General features: G+C 37.4%; 1 protein-coding gene across 1 annotated transcript; it reads right to left on the bottom strand.

The window, feature by feature from the left end:
- Positions 1 to 628: 628 nt before the first annotated feature.
- On the bottom strand, positions 629 to 14,130 carry LOC121387853. Its single transcript, XM_041519082.1, has 5 exons — positions 13,859 to 14,130; positions 10,240 to 10,732; positions 7,240 to 7,395; positions 3,619 to 3,834; positions 629 to 2,972 (listed from the first exon to the last, which is right to left on the bottom strand). Exons 1-5 carry the CDS (start codon positions 14,071 to 14,073, stop codon positions 645 to 647), a joined length of 3,408 nt encoding a protein of 1,135 aa, XP_041375016.1. The 5' UTR covers positions 14,074 to 14,130; the 3' UTR covers positions 629 to 644.
- Between the last annotated feature and the right edge of the window lie 5,002 nt (positions 14,131 to 19,132).

The raw sequence follows: 19,132 nt of genomic DNA on the forward strand, positions 1-19,132 counted from the left end.
CTGACGGGGATCGATTCCAAACCGACCGCGCTACCACTGGGCTACATCTCGCCCCAAGATTTAACCAATGCAATTTGATGGTAATTTGTATATATATATATATATATATTTTATATATAGATTTTATTTTTTATTTACACTGAACTTTTTCCTTTTTTTTATTAGTGGTGGTTCATCAATTATGTATAGGTTCCCTTTTGACGCAAACGGACAATAGCCTCAACATTAATATTTTCTGCCTCAGTAAAATGTAATAATGTGTATGTGTGGACGCACGCATTTAATTTGGATATTGCAAATGCTACAGTAGTAGGCTATTAATAAAATAAATATTGAAAGAGAAATAAATCGGTAAACCCCTCCCCCAACCCCCAGATCCGTAGTTCACGCCACCACACGCAGCCTTTTGTCACATTCGATTCAGTTTCAGTTTGTTTATTTTTCAACTGATACCATACCCTAAAATCGATGGTCGCCCAACGGACTTTGTAAAATTTTTAGTCGTCCTTAACCAATAAAGGGCGACCGGACGACTGCTAATTTTCAACTCTGAAAGTATCACAAAAACTTGATATAAATGCACAACCCAAAACAATCATGCAAAGCAAAAAATACTCCAAACAACCAGTATAATAATAATTTTATTATTCAGTACTACTAATAGTGAATTCACTGTCATCACTAGCTAATCCTTCTACCAGTCTGCGGAAACTAGTGTAGTAATCGAGAGGTTTGTCAATACTGAAACGGTCTGTACAGACTTGACGCTGATCGCCCACTGACGTCATCTGCACGTTGCTGGCAATCTGAGGACACAACTCATGTTGAAAACAGCTACACGAATCAGCACATCTCTGAGGCAATGAAGAATCAGCTCCCGGCAAGACTGATTCTTTACACTTACTATCAACACATCCATCAAACGAGGTCACCGATTCTTTACACTTACTATCAACACATCCATCAAACGAGGTCACCGATTCTTTACACTTACTATCAACACATCCATCAAACACAGAGGTCACTGATTCTTTACACTTACTATCAACACATCCATCAAACACCGATGTCACCGGTTCTTTACACTTACTATCAACACATCCATCAAACACCGATGTCACTGATTCATTGCATTTACTATCAATGCATTCATCAAACATTGGGGACAGTGTTTCTTTACATTTACTATCACTAATTCCACAAGACACTGACTCATTACATTTACTATCCACACATTCATCAAGCACTGACAAGACCGATTCATTAAAGGTACTATCACCACATCCTTCAGATACTGAACTGTTACATTTACCATCAGTGCTTCCACTAGACATTGAGGATACTGACTCACTGCCTTTACAATCACTGCACCTATGAGACATCAAGGACAATGACGCAGTTAATGTTCTACCGCCACATCCACCAGATATCAAGGACATTTTCGGAAAAGACTCCAAATGACTACTGGTATTATCACAACCAGCCTGATGTTGCTGAAAAATTGGATGTGTTTTCATATTGGCACATAAAGCTTCACAATTTCCCACTGTGTTGGATTCAGAACAAGGTCGTGTTAAGATCTGCATCGAATCAACCATACTTCCTTTGGATGTTGACAACTTGCTGGACTGAATATTAAGATTCAATTTGGTTCCAGTTTTATAAATGTTTGAATGATTTGCCATCAGTCGGTGTGAACAACAGGAATGGCCATTTGTTTCTTGCACTGGAGAGTCAAGACAAGGGTTGTGACAAAAAGGCAAAGATGAATGCGTAGTCTCTGGCACAGATATCTTTTTATGTAGCAGTGTACTAGAACAGTTGGTTTCACATCTGCAACACTGGCTGCTAGGATATGGTAGTTTTCTCAGCTTTTTTGCTGTAGATGGACTAGGAAAAGGATTTTGGCACAACTGTAAACTTGATGTTTTAGGAACTGCACCAGGCTCTGTTGAACAACATAAAGATACACTTTGGACCTGTGAACAAGCAGTAGGTCTTTTTGAACATGAAGATAAACGTGATGATGTCTTGGAAATGACAGGTCCTGGTGAATCCTGTGACGATAAACCAGGACATTGTGAAATAGCAGGAGGTCCTGTTGTACAAAGTGATGATACACTTGCAATTTTTCTTTCACCTCTGTTAAAAGAATGTAAAACAGTGTGGAGATCCAGGTTGATTCTGGTTGTATTAGCACAGTCCTTACCACAATCCAGATAACTATCACTTCCAAATGAGCTTGAAATGTCCATATTGGACACAGGCGTATTTGAAGAGTCCTCATCATGGGGTAGAACATTGCTAGCTCCTCTTTTATTTGAAGTGGATTTTACACAGGGTAGGTCCATGTTAGTTCCGCATGTATTTGAAAAGTCCTTAACATAGTGCTGATAACTGTTGGTCCCAAATGTGTTTGATGAGTCACTGACACATGGTTTATAATTGTTGGTTCCAGTTGTATTTGAAGAATCCTCGTCAGGTAAATATTTGGTTCCAGTTATATTTGAGGAGTCCTTGACACACTGTAGATAACTGTTCATTCCAGTTGTACCCGGGTGATCCACGTCACGTAAATACTTAGTACCAGTTGTATCTGAAGAGTGCTTGAGACATTCTAGAAAACTGTCTATTCCAGACTGAGATATATTTGATAAATCCCCATCAGGTAAATTCTTGGTCCTAGTTCTATCTGAACAGTTATTGATACATTGTAGATGACTGTCCATTCCAGATGTATTTGATGAGTCATCATCTGGTAAATACTTGGTACCAGTTGTATTGGAAGAGTCTTTCACACACTGTAAGTACATCTCACAGCACTTCGATGGTTTCCCTTTAGATTTAAGATTCAAAATCTGTTTCTGACGATATTCTGGAATCTGACTGGTGGACATAAATCTGTGCAGGTGGTGGTCATCGAAGTGAACAAACGGACAACCTCCTTCATCTCCTGCTGTGAGCTGTCTCTTCTGAAGATAACAAGAGTTGAAAAGGAAAGGAAGGTTTCATTAACCAAGTATCAAAAACCTGCAAGGATGTTAACAGGAAAAAGTAAAAAGTCTTGAATGCAGTGAGAGAAAAAAAAAAGAAGTGCACATTTAATTTCAGGGGTGTAAATTTTCCTCAGTTTGCAGATTTCTGACTTCTTTGTGGTTATTTCAGATTCATAATCGTCCAGTCAATATGAGAGGGAGAGGGAGAGAGAGAGAGAGAGAGAGAGAGATAGAGAGATATGGAGACGAAACATGCAAGCATCTATCTCTATTTCTTTCTACTGAACTTAATGTTTTTGAAGGGGCAGAAATTAGCTCAGTCAGTCGAGTGTTCGCTTGAAGTGCTGGTGTCATTTTTCTTGTTCCAACCAGTGCACTGCAACTGGTCAAAGGCAATGGTATGTGCTTTCCTGTCTGTAGGAAAGTGCATATAAAAGATCCCTTGTTGCATTAGGAAAAATGTAGCGAGTTTCCTGTTGACTAAGAGTCAAAATTACCAAATATTTGACAACCAATAGCCAATGATTAATCAATGTGCTTTAGTGGTGTCGTTAAACAAAACAAATAAACTTCAATGTGTTTATAAAAAGAAAGAAAGAAAAAGCTCTTCAATTTTATGCACCTGTATTGATGCACAACAGTGACTGCGGTAGTTGATCCGCGAGCCTTCCAGTCCGTAAAGATGACGGATGTTGTACACGTATCTTCTCTCATCAGTCTGCCAGCTGTGAGGGCAGCCATTTTCAAGCGGTGCACCATGGGAGTATTCTCCACTCCAAAACATCAGTGCCTGGTGAAGTGACATTCCAGCCTCCTTCAGGAATAAGGTGTACTGAATCTAAGAGAAGATAACAGTGAACATGATAGTGCTTTAGCTAGCCACGCATAAAAGAAAAAGTAAAGTTTGTTTTATTTAACACCTCTAGAGCACATTTTTTAAATCTTATCATCAGCTATTGGACGTCAAACATATGGTCATTCTGACATATTTGTTTAGAGGAAACCTGCTGCCGCCACATAGGCTACTACTTCCAATAAGCAACAAGGGATCTTTCATATTCACTTTCCCAGACAGGACAACACATACCACGGCTTTTGATAAACCAATTGTGGACCACTGATTAGAATGGAAATAGCCCAAACTGCAAATGGGTCTACTGAGAAGGATCGATCCGATGACCGACCGCTTCACAGGCAGACACGCTACTGCTTGAGCTACCACATAAAAGAAAAGCCTCCGCATCCTGCACACATCCCACCCACCCCAACAGCTTTCTGCCAGAACATAATTTGAGGGTACGTAACAAAAACAAAACATCGTAAAGTGATCCTAGGTGGTTATTAGTTTAAAAATCATTTAAAACTGAACACCACATTTTATGTAGTTTGACAAAATTTAAACGAGATCTCTTCCTATAATCTTTTAAAAAATATATCCATTGATTTCCAAGATTTTATGGTACACAGTTTTACCTTTCCTACCCTGTGGCAAAAACCCTGACTAGGGAGGGTGTACAAAGTCCAAAAAGAGCAATGTTTTAGTGCAAAAGTTAAAGTTTGTTTTGTTTAACGACACCACTAGAGCACATTTAGTGCCAGCTTGCCCTATTTGCTGTTGCACTACCGTAAAGGACTATCCTATTTGCAGCCACTGTAAGATGTTTGCGATAACAGAGCCTTGTTTGGTGACTACTATTTCTTACTAAATACATTTTCTTGTTTAGAATACCAGTGTCTGTATATCGAATGCGTTTGCAATCATATACTAATATTTGTAGCACTCAGTTTTTACTTTAATTTGTGATATATATTTGTTCGTACGTACTAAATTATTTGGAGGTAAAATGCGGTTTGGGCTACTACAAGCATTAGGACAACAACAAACACCTTGTAAATACAGACACTGATATTCTAAATAAGAAAATGTATTTAAGTTGTATGTTACATCATCAAAAAGGCTCTAATGGCTGGAAACATTTTACAATGGTTGTAAACTGAGGACCGGCCCTTTAATTCATTGCCTCACAAAATAAACAAATAAAATGAAGTCATAACTTGTTTCCCTCTTAAAACATGCATGGTTCTAAGTTCTATTGCCTATAAAATTACTAAGCATGAAAATCCACCAAGGAGAAGATCTACTCAATACATTCCAAACATGAGTTATTCCCCTTGAATAAAATTCAAACTTAAATTGAAGGTAGCATGCATTCAGAAGTATGATTTCCACACACACACACACGATATGTGCCAGTAATTTTTAGTAAAGTGCTTTCATAAGTTAATCATTTACACATACAGTTGCAGTTTAAACACTTGATATCCACCACTAAAAATACAGATAGACAGACAGAGAGAGCACAGTAATCTCATAGGATACCTTTACCAGGTATTTTCTGTTTATTATACAGTGTCCTCGCTAGGTAAAAATTAAAGGAGGGCGGCCGCTCGACACCCACCCCCAAAAAAGAGAAGAAAAAAAGAGGACAGGTTGGTTACGATATATATCATTGTGTGTTGGTTGACTTTGTGGAAAGACATACTGAGCTCCTTATTTTGCCTCTCAGTATGTACCGTTAGGTGAATTGGACAGGTCAGTCTGATATTCACTGGCATTCATTTTGCTGAACCGATCAGTTTTAATATTATTATTTTAATAAAGATTTTACGATCTATGGAAAACAATAAAGATTTTTGTAAAGTCAACCCGTAATGTGGGATAAAAAATTTCTGTTCAGTTTATTTCCATCTTCATCGAATGAATTGATCACTCTGATATCACCAGCTGATAAAAAGTAGTTTTGTTTTTGTAAAAGCGGTGTATGTATTATTTGGCACCCAAGATAAATTATTTTAATGATAAACACTACCACTTCCATTGTTTTTATAAGTGGTGATATCCCTCCCAACATGAAAAGTTTCTAATATTTTGTAAAGAATTGCAGAATAAACAAATGACAGAAAGTAAAAATCATCAGTTACAACCAATTAAATCTGCAAATGAGGACAAAATATCAGCCAATACTTCTGATCACGTGACAAATTTGGTGCCAAATAAGTGATTTTTCAGTCTGATATTGCCGAATCAATAATGTTTTTAAAATGCTTTCATTTCTCAAATAAAATATAACTTATTGTGTGTGTCAAACATACAGATGGATACAGGTATGGGACAAAATAGAGGCTGTTAAAAATACTGTTAAATTACGTTACAGTAACTGTCTACTGAAGTTTTTCGTTGGTTGCGTTTTGGTACATATTGCAGCTTGTTTCCTTTGATGTTAAGTGTGTGCAGACCAATCAATTTTTTTTTTTGGTGGAAAAAAGTGTGTGCAAAAGATTAAGGAGAGTTTAAATAGAGCAGCGAGAACACTGATATACAAGTATACTTTGCCAAGGTAAGATGGTATATGTATGTATGTAGTGCCACCTTTGATGTAAGTCGTAGAGCACTACATGATAGCAGGTGTGACAGAATGCAGGTTAATGCGATAACAGTACTAATTACCCTGTCATGGTGGAGGTTAATGCGATAACAGTACTAATTGCCCTGTCATGGTGGAGGTTAATGCGATAACAGTACTAATTGCCCTGTCATGGTGGAGGTTAATGCGATAACAGTACTAATTGCCCTGTCATGGTGGAGGTTAATGCAATAACAGTACTAATTGCCCTGTCATGGTGGAAGTTAATGCGATAACAGTACTAATTAACCTGTCATGGTGGAGGTTAATGCAATAACAGTACTAATTGCCCTGTCATGGTGGAGGTTAATGCGATAACAGTACTAATTGCCCTGTCATGGTGGAAGTTAATGCGATAACAGTACTAATTAACCTGTCATGGTGGAGGTTAATGAGATAACAGTACTAATTAACCTGTCATGGTGGAGGTTAACGAGAATACAGTACTAATTACACTGTCATGGTGGAGGTTAATGCGATAACAGTACTAATTACCCTTTCATGATGGAGGTTAATGCGATAACAGTACTAATTACCCTGTCATGGAGGTTAATGCGATAACAGTACTAATTACCCTGTCATGGTGGAGGCTACTGAGATAACAGTACTAATTACCCTGTCATGGTGGAGGTTAATGCGATAACAGTACTAATTACCCTGTCTTGATGGAGGTTAATACAATAACAGTACTAATTACCCTGGTATGGTGGAGGTTAATGAGATAACAGTATTTATTACCCTGTCATGGTGGAGGTTACTGAGATAACAGTACTAATTACCCTGTCATGGTGTCGAAGTCTATGCTTGTTTCTCAGAACCTGGTGCAAGTTCTTCATACACGGAGGAAATAGTCGGCTCTCTTTATCAATCTTGTTAACACATAGCAGCCTCATAGCACCATGACCTGAGTCCAAGTAATTCCTTCGAAATATTGCCTGAAAGAGGATCAAATGAAATAAATGTAGACACTGGATGAAAATATATAATAATATTAAACAGTACTTTATATAGCTCTTATATACAGAAGAATAGAAGAAATGTCAATAATAATAATTTAATAAAATATTTTTTTACAAGTTATGTTAAATAACACCCAATACATTGCATCATCAGTGGCTACCTGTATTAATAATAAGATAGTTCTCTCTAGGCACCCTCCCTGTTATTCTCTTGTTCCAAAATATGGCCAAATTATTGCATTAAAATTGCACAAATTTCCATTTTGGCTTAATCCTACTGGACATTTCAATACCATAGCACCAACCCCCCCCCCCCCCCCCCCAAGCTATCGACCCCGGTCGGGCTGCTGGTGCTCTCTTGCACCTGCCAGTGTGGGTGGTCCCCTCTCCCACCCACCCAACCTAACCCCTTGCCTGTCCTGGACAGAGTAGCCGGCCAAGGCCGGTACCTGTGCCCATGACAGGCGTGCGCTACACCAGCTTGCTCTAAATGTGCAGGTAAAACCCTATGAGCCGATTTCATATGTCTGGGTTATCGGTGGGTTTTGGAAACATATGGGTTAAACCTAGTTTGTTTTGTCTTAATAAAGGGAAAAAAAAAGCGAGATAGGCCTACAGTTTTAAACATTTGACAAAAAGTTTCTTGGTGCCCTGAAGCGTATGGGTCCCATTTTGTTTTTGGGGTGGGGTGGAGGGCACAGGCTCGTTTTTGCCCGATTCTGGGTAACAACGTTTATTGATATTATTACCAACAGCTATGTAGGGTTCTGTACGCATTTTACATGGATTATAACTAATATTGTGAGTACAATGATGGAAATACATGGTGAAACGTTTTTAGGCCTGGTCATTTTGTCCAAACATCTCCATCATGTGTGCGTGAATACGAAGGTTTTCCCCAGACTGTGGTAGTAGCAGGTAGCTGATCCCCCATCTGGTACGCAAATGCTAATAAATATTGTTAACAAGTTTCAACTACAAAGTGATGACGAGTAAGCTATCCCTCGCTTATGTCCCTTTTCAGATCTGCGGGTAACCCATGCAAAAAGCATGGTTTTTTAAACACAGGTAAAACACACACATGTGAAATACACCACAGGTGTAGGTCTTGGTCAAGTTTTTCTGCGTTTTACGTAAACCAGTGTTAAACCTAGGTTTTCATATAACCCGGTGTTACGAAACCCAGACATATGAAATCGGCCCTATGACTTTACCTGACCTGCTAGGCATAGGTTTGGTCTGGGAACAATGCTGTATTGCCCACTTTCTCATATTCTTTTTTATTTTAAATTAACTTTCGTGCTTATGTCCAAGTATGCTGGACATCTCGGACACACACCTCAGCTGTTCTGACTATATATTAAAGATCTGTGAGAAATACATGTAAGTCCGTGTACAGGGATTTATCCAGGACTTTTTGTCAGTGTCCCATGGGAAAATTAGCTAAAGTAAATCATACTTTGGATATTTTTCAGGCCACTGAATGATGCAGTAAACCACTGTTAAATTAAACAGACATATATATATATATATATATACACACTAAGATACATAAAGCAATAGAAATGTCAAATTATATATATTATTATTAAGTATGCAGACAAATGACATATAATATTGGTAACAACTGTAAGTGAAAGAGGATTTTGTTCAAATCAGAAAACAATTGAATAAAATGAGTTTCCAGTAAAACGTATAACTTGGGTGTTTATTTAACAACACAGCATTGCATATATGGAAATCTTTTGGCATGTGCATTGCCTGCTCTTATCTTCATATAAAAGTAACAGGGTTTTTTGTGTTTTCTGTCTTTTTTAAATATGCCATGGTAAGTAATGTTAAGAAATTCCTGTTTTATTGTCAAAAATCCAAGTTTTTTTGTTTGTTTAAAACCATATTTTATTAAACAAAATTCCCAATTTGAACAATATCTTCTTTTCATTTACAATTATTACCAATGTCATTTGTTTGCATGCCTAATATAAATGACATAATATTTATATTTGAAAATATCAGCAACATACCCATTGTGTTATTTATGTCTTTCAGTATATATTAAATGGATCAGGGCTTCTAGAATTTTTATAAAATCCACTAGCCATGGGATCAGTGATTTACTAGCTACAATTAGAAATACAACAGCCCTACTTTACTTCCAAGTTAAAACAATTTTACTAATCAATAGTAATAATAGGAAATGTCACCTGAAGAAGGAGATAGAGCTTAAAGTTAAAAACACTAACATGGGTGGGTGGGGGACAGAATATTCATATTTACAAAATACTTACATATAATTGCAGCATTTGACAAAAAAAATTTTTTACTAGCCGTCGGGCATGGCAATAGTAGTTATATACTAGCCCAACACTGAAATTCACTAGTCATCGGAGTGGGGCTACCATAATCTAGAAGCCCTGTGAATACATTGGGAATTGTAGCATAGAAATTAGGAATTATCTGTGTCTGGATAAATCCCTGCTGTAGTGACCTTACACCTCCCAACTGAACTGGGGTATGTGCTATCCTGTCTTTGGGATGGTGCATAAAAATTATCCCTTGCTACTGATGGAAAAATGTAGCAGGTTTCCTCTCTAAGACTGTATATTAAAATTACCAAATGTTAACTTAAAAAATAATAATTCTGCAAAACATTTTAGGTATGGTGCCATACCCATTTTACCCTCTGACAGAAACCCTGAACAGCCAATGGTTAATAAATCAATGTACTTGAGATAGTGGTGTCGTTAAACAAAACAAACGTTTTAACCACAACACCAACAATACTGATTCATATTGTTGCTAAATTAAACAAATATATACCTTCAACAATTGTTGTAATTTAGTCATTCGCTTGTCTCGAACCAATCTACTGTCTGACAGCTCCCGATCTCTACCAAAACTGGCGGCCAGCAACTTCCTGAACACTTCAGTCAAAATGTCATTCATTTTGGAGAATGGCACACGAGCCATGCCTTTATCAAGAGTTACCTCCCTTTTCGAAACAAGCATGGTGGCAGCTTGAAAGGGCGACAGAAAGTGTTCTCCATGGCAACCCTGGATATATTTTCTTGTCACCGATTTCCATGATCCACAATTATTTCGGATGGAGAGTATAACAGAAAGTAAGTGTTTTGGGTTCAGCTCATTGAAACTGCTTGATTCAGGGTAGATAACTCTGTGTGTGATACGTTGAACAGATTTGAAAAGCCAATAGATTTCTGTCTCCGTCATACAAGAGAACCGGAATGCAAACAGGCGGGTTTCAGCTTCAAGGATAAAACGTTGGGCTTCTGGATCACCAGCAAGCAGAAGTCTAAAATACAAAATATATTTCACATTTAAAATTTTATTTTAATAAAAAAATTCAATATTATAATTGTGTTCATGAATAGAGGTATTTCACATTCCTATTGCGCATGCGCGCGAAGAGTAACGTCCCTTGACAAAATAGACTGAAACTAGTCTATTTACAAATTGGGGGGCGTGACAGACAGGTTGTTATGGGCGACTTGAGTAGCTTCGTAAGAGACTTTTAAACTTTGGCAACTAACATGTACATATTTCGAATTAGATGGTATAATGGCCGTAGAAAACAGTCCGCTGAAATTTACAGTGGAATGGTTCAAATTAAAAAGCAGTGCAACAACTTGGACAAAGTCTCTGCCACTTGTATCCGAGGATTTTGATAACGCCAGATTAAAAGACTATCTCGTAAAAAGTATAAACAAAACATTTGACAGATTCCATAGGTTATGGCATCGATCGATATATATATTTGAGAGAGAGAGAGAGAGAGAGAGAGAGAGAGAGAGAGAGAGAGAGAGAGAGAGAGAGAGAGAGAGCTTAAGCGGCCACACAAAGGAGTAGATAATATACGTGGCCGCTTAAGACAGGTGGCCGCTGAGTACAGGTTGCCACATATATAGTCTTTAAAACATTTGTTGTTGTTTCTTGTTTTACCGTCTGTACTGCTAATTAACGGATGTGTGCTTTTGACATGTTGTCTCCTTCAAAAATAATGCAAATAGAATATATTAAATTAACCGTTCTCCACAAGTTTGTTTTCTTTTTCCATTTAATTATTTAATTCTGACTTCATGCGATGTATTGTTATAGTAAGTGAATCTACAAATGTCAAGCGTAGCCTGCCCAGAGGCAATTAGATGCATGTCAGATTCATACTTCCTTAACTGATACACAGTGGAGATGTCGGGACTAAATGGGTACTATTATTCCTGAAGGTGTGAAGATCGGTTATTTGCTGCACCTTATCGCTGTTGTTAAAATATCCCTTTTATATAAGAGTAAAACTTTACTGTGGCCGCTTAATGCAGGTATTTTAGCGATTTGGGATCTGATTTAGGTTGCCGCTGGCCGCGTTAGACAGGTGACCGCTTATTACAGGTGCATTTACATTATAAATCGTTTGGGAGGAAAAAAGTGGCCGCTTAAGGCAGGTGACCGCTGAGTACAGGTGGCCGCTAGGACAGGTTTGACTGATATATATATATATATATATATATATATATATCAGAAGGTGTTTTGTTGCATTTTTCTTAGTGTCTATCTAATTGGGAAAAGTTAAAAAAAGAAGAGAATTTATGCTGTTACATGTATATCCATAAAGTGGGAATTTAAAAAAGGGGGATTTGAAGGGGGGGGGGGGTGTGTGTGTTGAAGGTAGGTGCCGTTCTGTTTACCTATACACACGTTTTTATACAGTGTCAACATGAACGCATCGAGTATTATACAAAATATATTTATTTACTTTACAGTTAATGTGTTTTCCACCATATCTAAGTATATAAATACTAGACGGACCTGTGTAGGAACGTCCTGTACGGAGCCGTCATCACTCTATATATATTTATATATCATTATTATTATTATTATTATTATTATTATTATTTAAGGAGTGTCTGTTATTTCTTTTACGTTCATCGGGGTATGAACAAAATAAATCATCCGTAAATTGTGTGAATTGGCGAAGCCGTTCTCACATAAGTTTGCGGATGATTTTTTTTTTCATACCTAGATGAACGTAAAAGTAATAACAGACAATACTTATAATTAAATTTGAAACATACTGAGTAATAATAACATTAAAAGTTCATATATATATATATATATATATATATATATATATATATATATATATATATATATATTCTGTCGAGTATTGTCCGAAATATACATATATTTTCGTTATATACAAAATAGATATTTATTTTATTTTATTTACTGTTTACTACCATATCTAAGTAGAGAATACTAAACTTCCCTGTATAGGAACGTTCTGTACAGAGCTGTCCTGACTACATATATTTTTTATATATTTACACACACACACGTTATATATTTTATTGAGTATAATCCGAAATATACATATATTTTCTTTATATACAAAATATATATTTTTTTTCTTTACTGTTAATGTGTTTTCCACCATATCTAAGTATACTAGACCGCCCTGTGTAGGAACGTCCTGTACAGAACCGGTAAAGTTTTGGTCCCTTATGCGTTCACTGGCTTCCCTCCTACAAAATGTGCCGAACAAACCCTCGTACTTTTAATTAAAATCGTTTTCTACGTGAAACGATTACCCACAATCGTTTCCGATATCCATTGGCTGGATATCGATGGAAGGATAACGAATTTCCCGGACATATGCGGTTGGAACAGTTAATAATTGAACAATGGTCATGGCCTCACATTGCTTTTGCCCCCCAATTTGCAGATAGGTCTATTTTGGCGAGATCTCGCGAAATCTCGCGGTTTGCGTCCTCGAGTAACTCCGCAACGGGCACATGCGCAGTGGAATGTGAAAGAAGTCTATTGACTCAACGTTTTTTTTCTCTGAAAGTGGCAAGTTTAAAAAACTAACTTAAGAACCCCCAGAATGACCCTCAAATGATTGTTATAAGCATTTCCATTATTTATTAATTTCTTATTGTAATATTGAGAAGATACATATTTGTAAAGACATATTTAATTAAAGAAAAAAAAAGGAATGAAATACATTTTGGTAATTTTGACAATTACATGTATGATTAGTGTTTATGATATTTATTATAACATGAAGAAGTTATAACTTTATATATGTAGTAATTAAGTGGTCTGACAATCAGTTGACAAATTACCTTTTTTTCATTTCTAAATTATTATTTTTTTAAATTACAGATTATTTTCACAAATAGATAATTTTATATAACAGTTTCTTATTTTTCTTGTTACCTGACAGTTAAATGTAGGCAAATATATGTATCCAAAATATTTAATACCTGTCCTGAATACTCTAAGAAAGAAAATGTGTATAACCTAAAGGAGGAAACTACAACGAAAGAAATTTCGTTTTCTTTTACAAGCTCGCTATTTTCTGACAGCCCCAAAATAATATAAACAACTTTATTTACATATTTAACTACAGTAACTACTCAACCTGAGTATGAAATGAGAAATGTTATCTTTATGCGACCCGCCAATCAGACAATCCGATTCCTGCACACATCCTTCTGTTTTAACGATGTCCAAAAGATCAACTGGGTTGTCTCCCTTTCGGTGTACTTTCAACAAAAAACCGAGTCTCGTAATGGCGATCGCTTCCAGTTTCTGAAGTGAGATAGACCCTGTCGAAGGCTTCAAATAAAATGACATATTATAGTAAATGGAAAAGTTGCTTAGTTAATTCATAATCGTATTTGTCGGTTAACAGTTACAAACTTGCCGCGATTTCGTTTGTTGTTACTTTTTCTTCTGTGATTTCCACCTTTCCTCTTTGGCGCTTCCAGGTTGAATGCGACTACGATTCTAAGGTGAAACACTATTATATGTCCTATAGTGAAATAAGACATTTCAAAATACCCAAGGGGAACATATACTGACAAAAATAAAACCCCAAAACAACAACAACAACAACCCCAAAACAAAACAACAACAACAACAGAGCAAACAACCACAAACCACTGTAGGCCGATATTTCCCATTAGAACATTTTGTCAGTTAGGCATATATATACCACGTACTAAATACATTTCGTACCCGCAATAAATACATAAGAGATATATTTCTGTTTATCAGCTTCAGGTCAGGTCAAGTCATAGCTTTTACGTCCGCACTCAGAGCAAACTGTTGTAGCACACGCCTGTCATGGGGGCACATAAGTTGACTTTCGCCGGCTCCTCCGTCCAGGATAGGAAAAGGTTTGGGGTGGGTGGGAAAGGGAGCAGTCCTCGCACATGTGCGAGGGACCACAAGCAGCCCGGCCAGGGTCGGTAGCGGGCAATAGTTAGTTTTGGTGTTATTGAATTTGCAAATGTCTCGCAGGATTAAAGTCAAATAGAAACTGTTGCGTACTTTCTTGAAGGTCATTTTGACGGATAAAATTTAAAATGGAGTTAATTCGTTGATTTGACTTAGTTGATCGAAAGGTGGCTCCGTGCTAGTTTTCTGTTTGTACGTGCAAGTTATATTTGTGTATGTGTGTGTGTGTGTGCGTGTGCGCGCGCGCGCGCGTGAGATGGATGTAATGATAGTTATATATGCACGTATAATACTACGTTTGTCCGTTACATACACATTATCTTACATCGAGTTGTTTAAAAACATAATTCACTCATTAGATATGTTTTAAGACGAATTGTACGATTAATGTCATCTAACGGACACGAATGTAATATCCTTACTATCCAATTTCTTACATATCTTCAAAACCCAGGTTTAAGGATATCTTTCTCAACTAAAACGTATTTATAGCCTCTGCGACTGTAGCTAACGTATACGTCACATAGTAATCGATTTCCAGTTAACTTTTAAGTCAATCAATTTTGACGTGTGTGTGTGTGTGTGTGTGTGTGTGTCTGAAAAAAAAATATTACTGGTAGTAAATCTTAAGGCAGAGATAAATGTTAGTTGTAGAATGCAGGAAATTGCATTTCAGAACATCCAGTTTAAACATTTTTACGGGGGAGCATACCAACAGAATCACCTAGAAACTTTACTTTCCGCCTTCGATCTCAGTCAGCCCCTCCAGTGTCTAATTGCTTCCGACGTGCCTGTGGTTCAAAACCAGAAATAATTCTTGGACGACTCGTGCACTATATTTTACCCCGCTATTTACTATACATTTTGTTCACGGACTAAATAATGTGAGTGGGGCGGGATTCAGCTCAGTCGGTTGAGTGTTCGCTTGGGGCACCTGCGTCGCAGGATCGAACCACCTTGGTGGATCTATTAAACAGATTGGGTTTTTCTCGTAATAACCAATGCACCATAACTGGTCAAAGGCGTCTGTGGGAAACTGCATATAAAAATCCCTTGCTGCATTAGGAAACAATGTAGCGAGTTTTCTCTAATTACTACGTGTCAGAATTACCATCCAATAGCCGATGATTAGTTAATTAATGTGTTCTAAGAACAGACAGAACAGTACAGAACTGTATTACACTCAGGCCGTTATACAACGGTGTAAGAGGAACATACATATTCTGATTTTGACAAGATGGTTAACAGGACAGTAGAAATAATAGAAATACATTGCTTGGTACATATATGAATACAAATAGATAATAACACATGACTGACCGTTAGATACTATTTATCTCACAACGAGTTGAGAGATAAATGGTATCTAACGGACACGAATGTATTATTCTATTTCTTACATATCCTCAAAAATCAGGTTTTAAGGAAATTTTAACATCTTTTTCGATTAATAGTTATTTACAGCCGTTGCACTTGTAGCTAACTTACGCGTCACAGACCCATGATTGTTAGGTTAACTATACGTCACAGTGTAATGGATTTCCATCGTGTAGATTTTCATTGGATGTATGGCAGTGGTGACCAGATCACCACCTAGGAACATTCAGTCGTATGTCTTGAACTTGTTAACACACATACATGTGTAAACAACTATGTATTATCAAAAATAACACACTGTGTTCTCACCAACGGGTGTGTAAGAAATACAAATACAGTACATGACATTAAATTATAAATATATGAAAATTTGAATAACGTGAGTGGTCCATGTTCTTTTTAAAACACTGTATTTATGCATCTAATGATGTCTCGGGATTATTCGTCCAAAACCAAAAATCTTTGTTAATTTTGTTTTGGTCAGTTATTTACAGTACATTACATCCACGGACTAATTAAATTGCGTACATTTCGTACCCGTTTAGGGTAATGAGCAAGATGTGTGTATTGATTATTAGGCCAAACAAAATAAATGTCTGGTCTCTGGTCAGTTCGCACGTCGATTTTGACCCTCGCGAGTCAACTTTTTCTTTTTTTTTTTTAAATTTCCTGACGATTTTTGCTGGGCTTTTCTTGCTATAATATAAAACCGCATTTGGAGCCAAAATGTCATCGCGCATGTCTAAGACGTTTCTTGGACCATTAGCGGTCTTTAATTTCTCTATATAGGTAGTACTAAACCTAATAACTTCGGGCCGGGACAAAGTTCGAGGTGCAGAGAACTTTTGATAGAGAAGTGAAAATCACAAGTCCTGTGATTGGTGATAAATGTGAGATTGTTGGTTGTAAAAAAATAGTTTCATCTGGGTAAAAAAAAAAAAGCACTTTTATTTCATCTAGTATCACTGTGTCAAGTAGCCTTGTGCTTGAAACATGTATGGGGTACCTCTCAAAAAAGCACGCGAATTTTATGCAGAACTAGGGTAGTCATAGACGCTAGCCGTTATCTCAGAAATGAGCACTTTAAGGGTGAGGGGTGATAGTATTTATATCCGTGGCGTTTATGTCGATTGATACGCTGCGGGTAGGAGTTTTAGCCACACATGCTATTATTGTCGTCTATGGGATTTGATTTGGTACTATACACCCTAAAACAGGTCCCCATGCAGCAGCATGTCTTGTTTTAAAAGCATTTGCCTCATAAAAAATGCCTTGGTTATATGGAAAATATAAAGGAAATTATTTAGGCTACCAAGGCAAAGGAGGGAGCACCATGGCCATTGATGGTGGACCAAGACAGACGAGGAGGATGTAAAAAACGTAAATAAACCTTTTTTGTGCAATCCATGATTTAAAATAAGAAGAAGAAGAAGAAGAAGACCCTCCCCCCCCCCCCCCCCCCCCCCCCCCCCCGCACCCCCGCATTCTGGAACTTTGGTCTGACCAGAGACCCGACTTTTTTTTTTGGCCTTAAATATAGGAGTGTTGGTATAAAATGTCCCTACTGGCAGTAACCAGTGGGAAGTTCCCAATTTATTCAGTTGGTGGATCGCTACACTCTCGTACTGAGAGTCCGTAGATCGAATCCCCAATGTGGAGGTTGATTTTTCTAATACACTTGGAACCCTCGTAGGGGCACGAACCCTAGACCCTCAGATATACCAGTAGACACTTTGGTCTTTCCCCGTTTAGATTGAAAAATACCACGATTACGAATTGGGAGATTGTGTCCCTTAGTGGGGATGATATATTTGCTGCATACAATGTCTGTTAATATACATATATATATATGTGTATATATATATATGTGTGTATATATATGATTTATATATATATATGACCCTAAACAGTCCAGGAATAACGGAAATTAGATTGGAAATGACAGCGATTCACAAAAGGGAGTCTGTGTCCCGTAGTGGATATAAAATGTTTTCTCTAGATAGCGTACACTTACACACTTTGGTCGTTCCCAGTTTGGGAATACATTGTAATAGAAATTAGGTTGAAAACGACCACGACCACGATTTCAAAGTGTGAGACCGTGAATAAGCGTACGTGACAGGGGGACTGGGACAACTGCCACCCCTCCCCCTATTCCTGGAGAAAATCCTTAAATTCGGGCAATAAAGAAATTAGAGAAAAATGAACTGGCTTGAACACTTTTCACTATGTAATTTCATTATTCTACCTAAAATATTAGTTGTAACGCATGTTAAAATGCGTGGAGATTCGTTTACAACCCTGTTTGGCAGTAATGCTAATATGAATAGACGTTGCAATCCAGAGTTTGGCACTTTTGTTTAATTCGGGCAAAAATCTGACTGCCTCCCCCCCCCCCCCCCCCCCACACACACACACACACAAATGGGAGCCCGTACGCATATGTGACCGTGTCCCATAGTGGAATGATATATTTGCTGTATATATACACTTTGGCCCGACACACCGTTTAGGAATAATTCACTTTATGCTTCAAACGACCACGATTTCAAAGTGGTAGACTGCCTTCACGTGGAATGAGACATTTCCTGCAGAAAATGTTAGCAAATATATCTTTACTTACTCCATCCCTAAAACGAGAGGAAAGAAGGATATGTTTATTTCACGATGCACTCAACACATTTTATTTACGGGCATATGCCGTGGCACATATGGTTTAAGGACCACACAGATATTGAGAGAAGAAACCAGTTGTCGCCACTTCATGGGCTACTCGTTTTGATTAGCAGCAAGGGATCTTTTTATATAAACCATCCCACAAACAGGATAGCACACACCACGGCCCATTGGGTTATTTTTCGTTCCAGCCAGTGTACCACGACTGGTATATCAAAGGCTGTGGTATGTGCTATCCTGTCTGTCGGGTGGAACATATAAAATATCCCTTGCTGTTAATGTAAAAATATAGTGTTTCCGCTCTAAGACAATATGTCAAAATTATCAAATATTTGTCATTATATAGCCGATGTGCTCTAGTGGTGTCATTAAGCAAAACAAACTTTTAACCATCCATAAA

The sequence above is a fragment of the Gigantopelta aegis genome, chromosome 13 (assembly GCF_016097555.1).
Source record: "Gigantopelta aegis isolate Gae_Host chromosome 13, Gae_host_genome, whole genome shotgun sequence".
Lineage (NCBI taxonomy): Eukaryota > Metazoa > Mollusca > Gastropoda > Neomphalida > Peltospiridae > Gigantopelta > Gigantopelta aegis.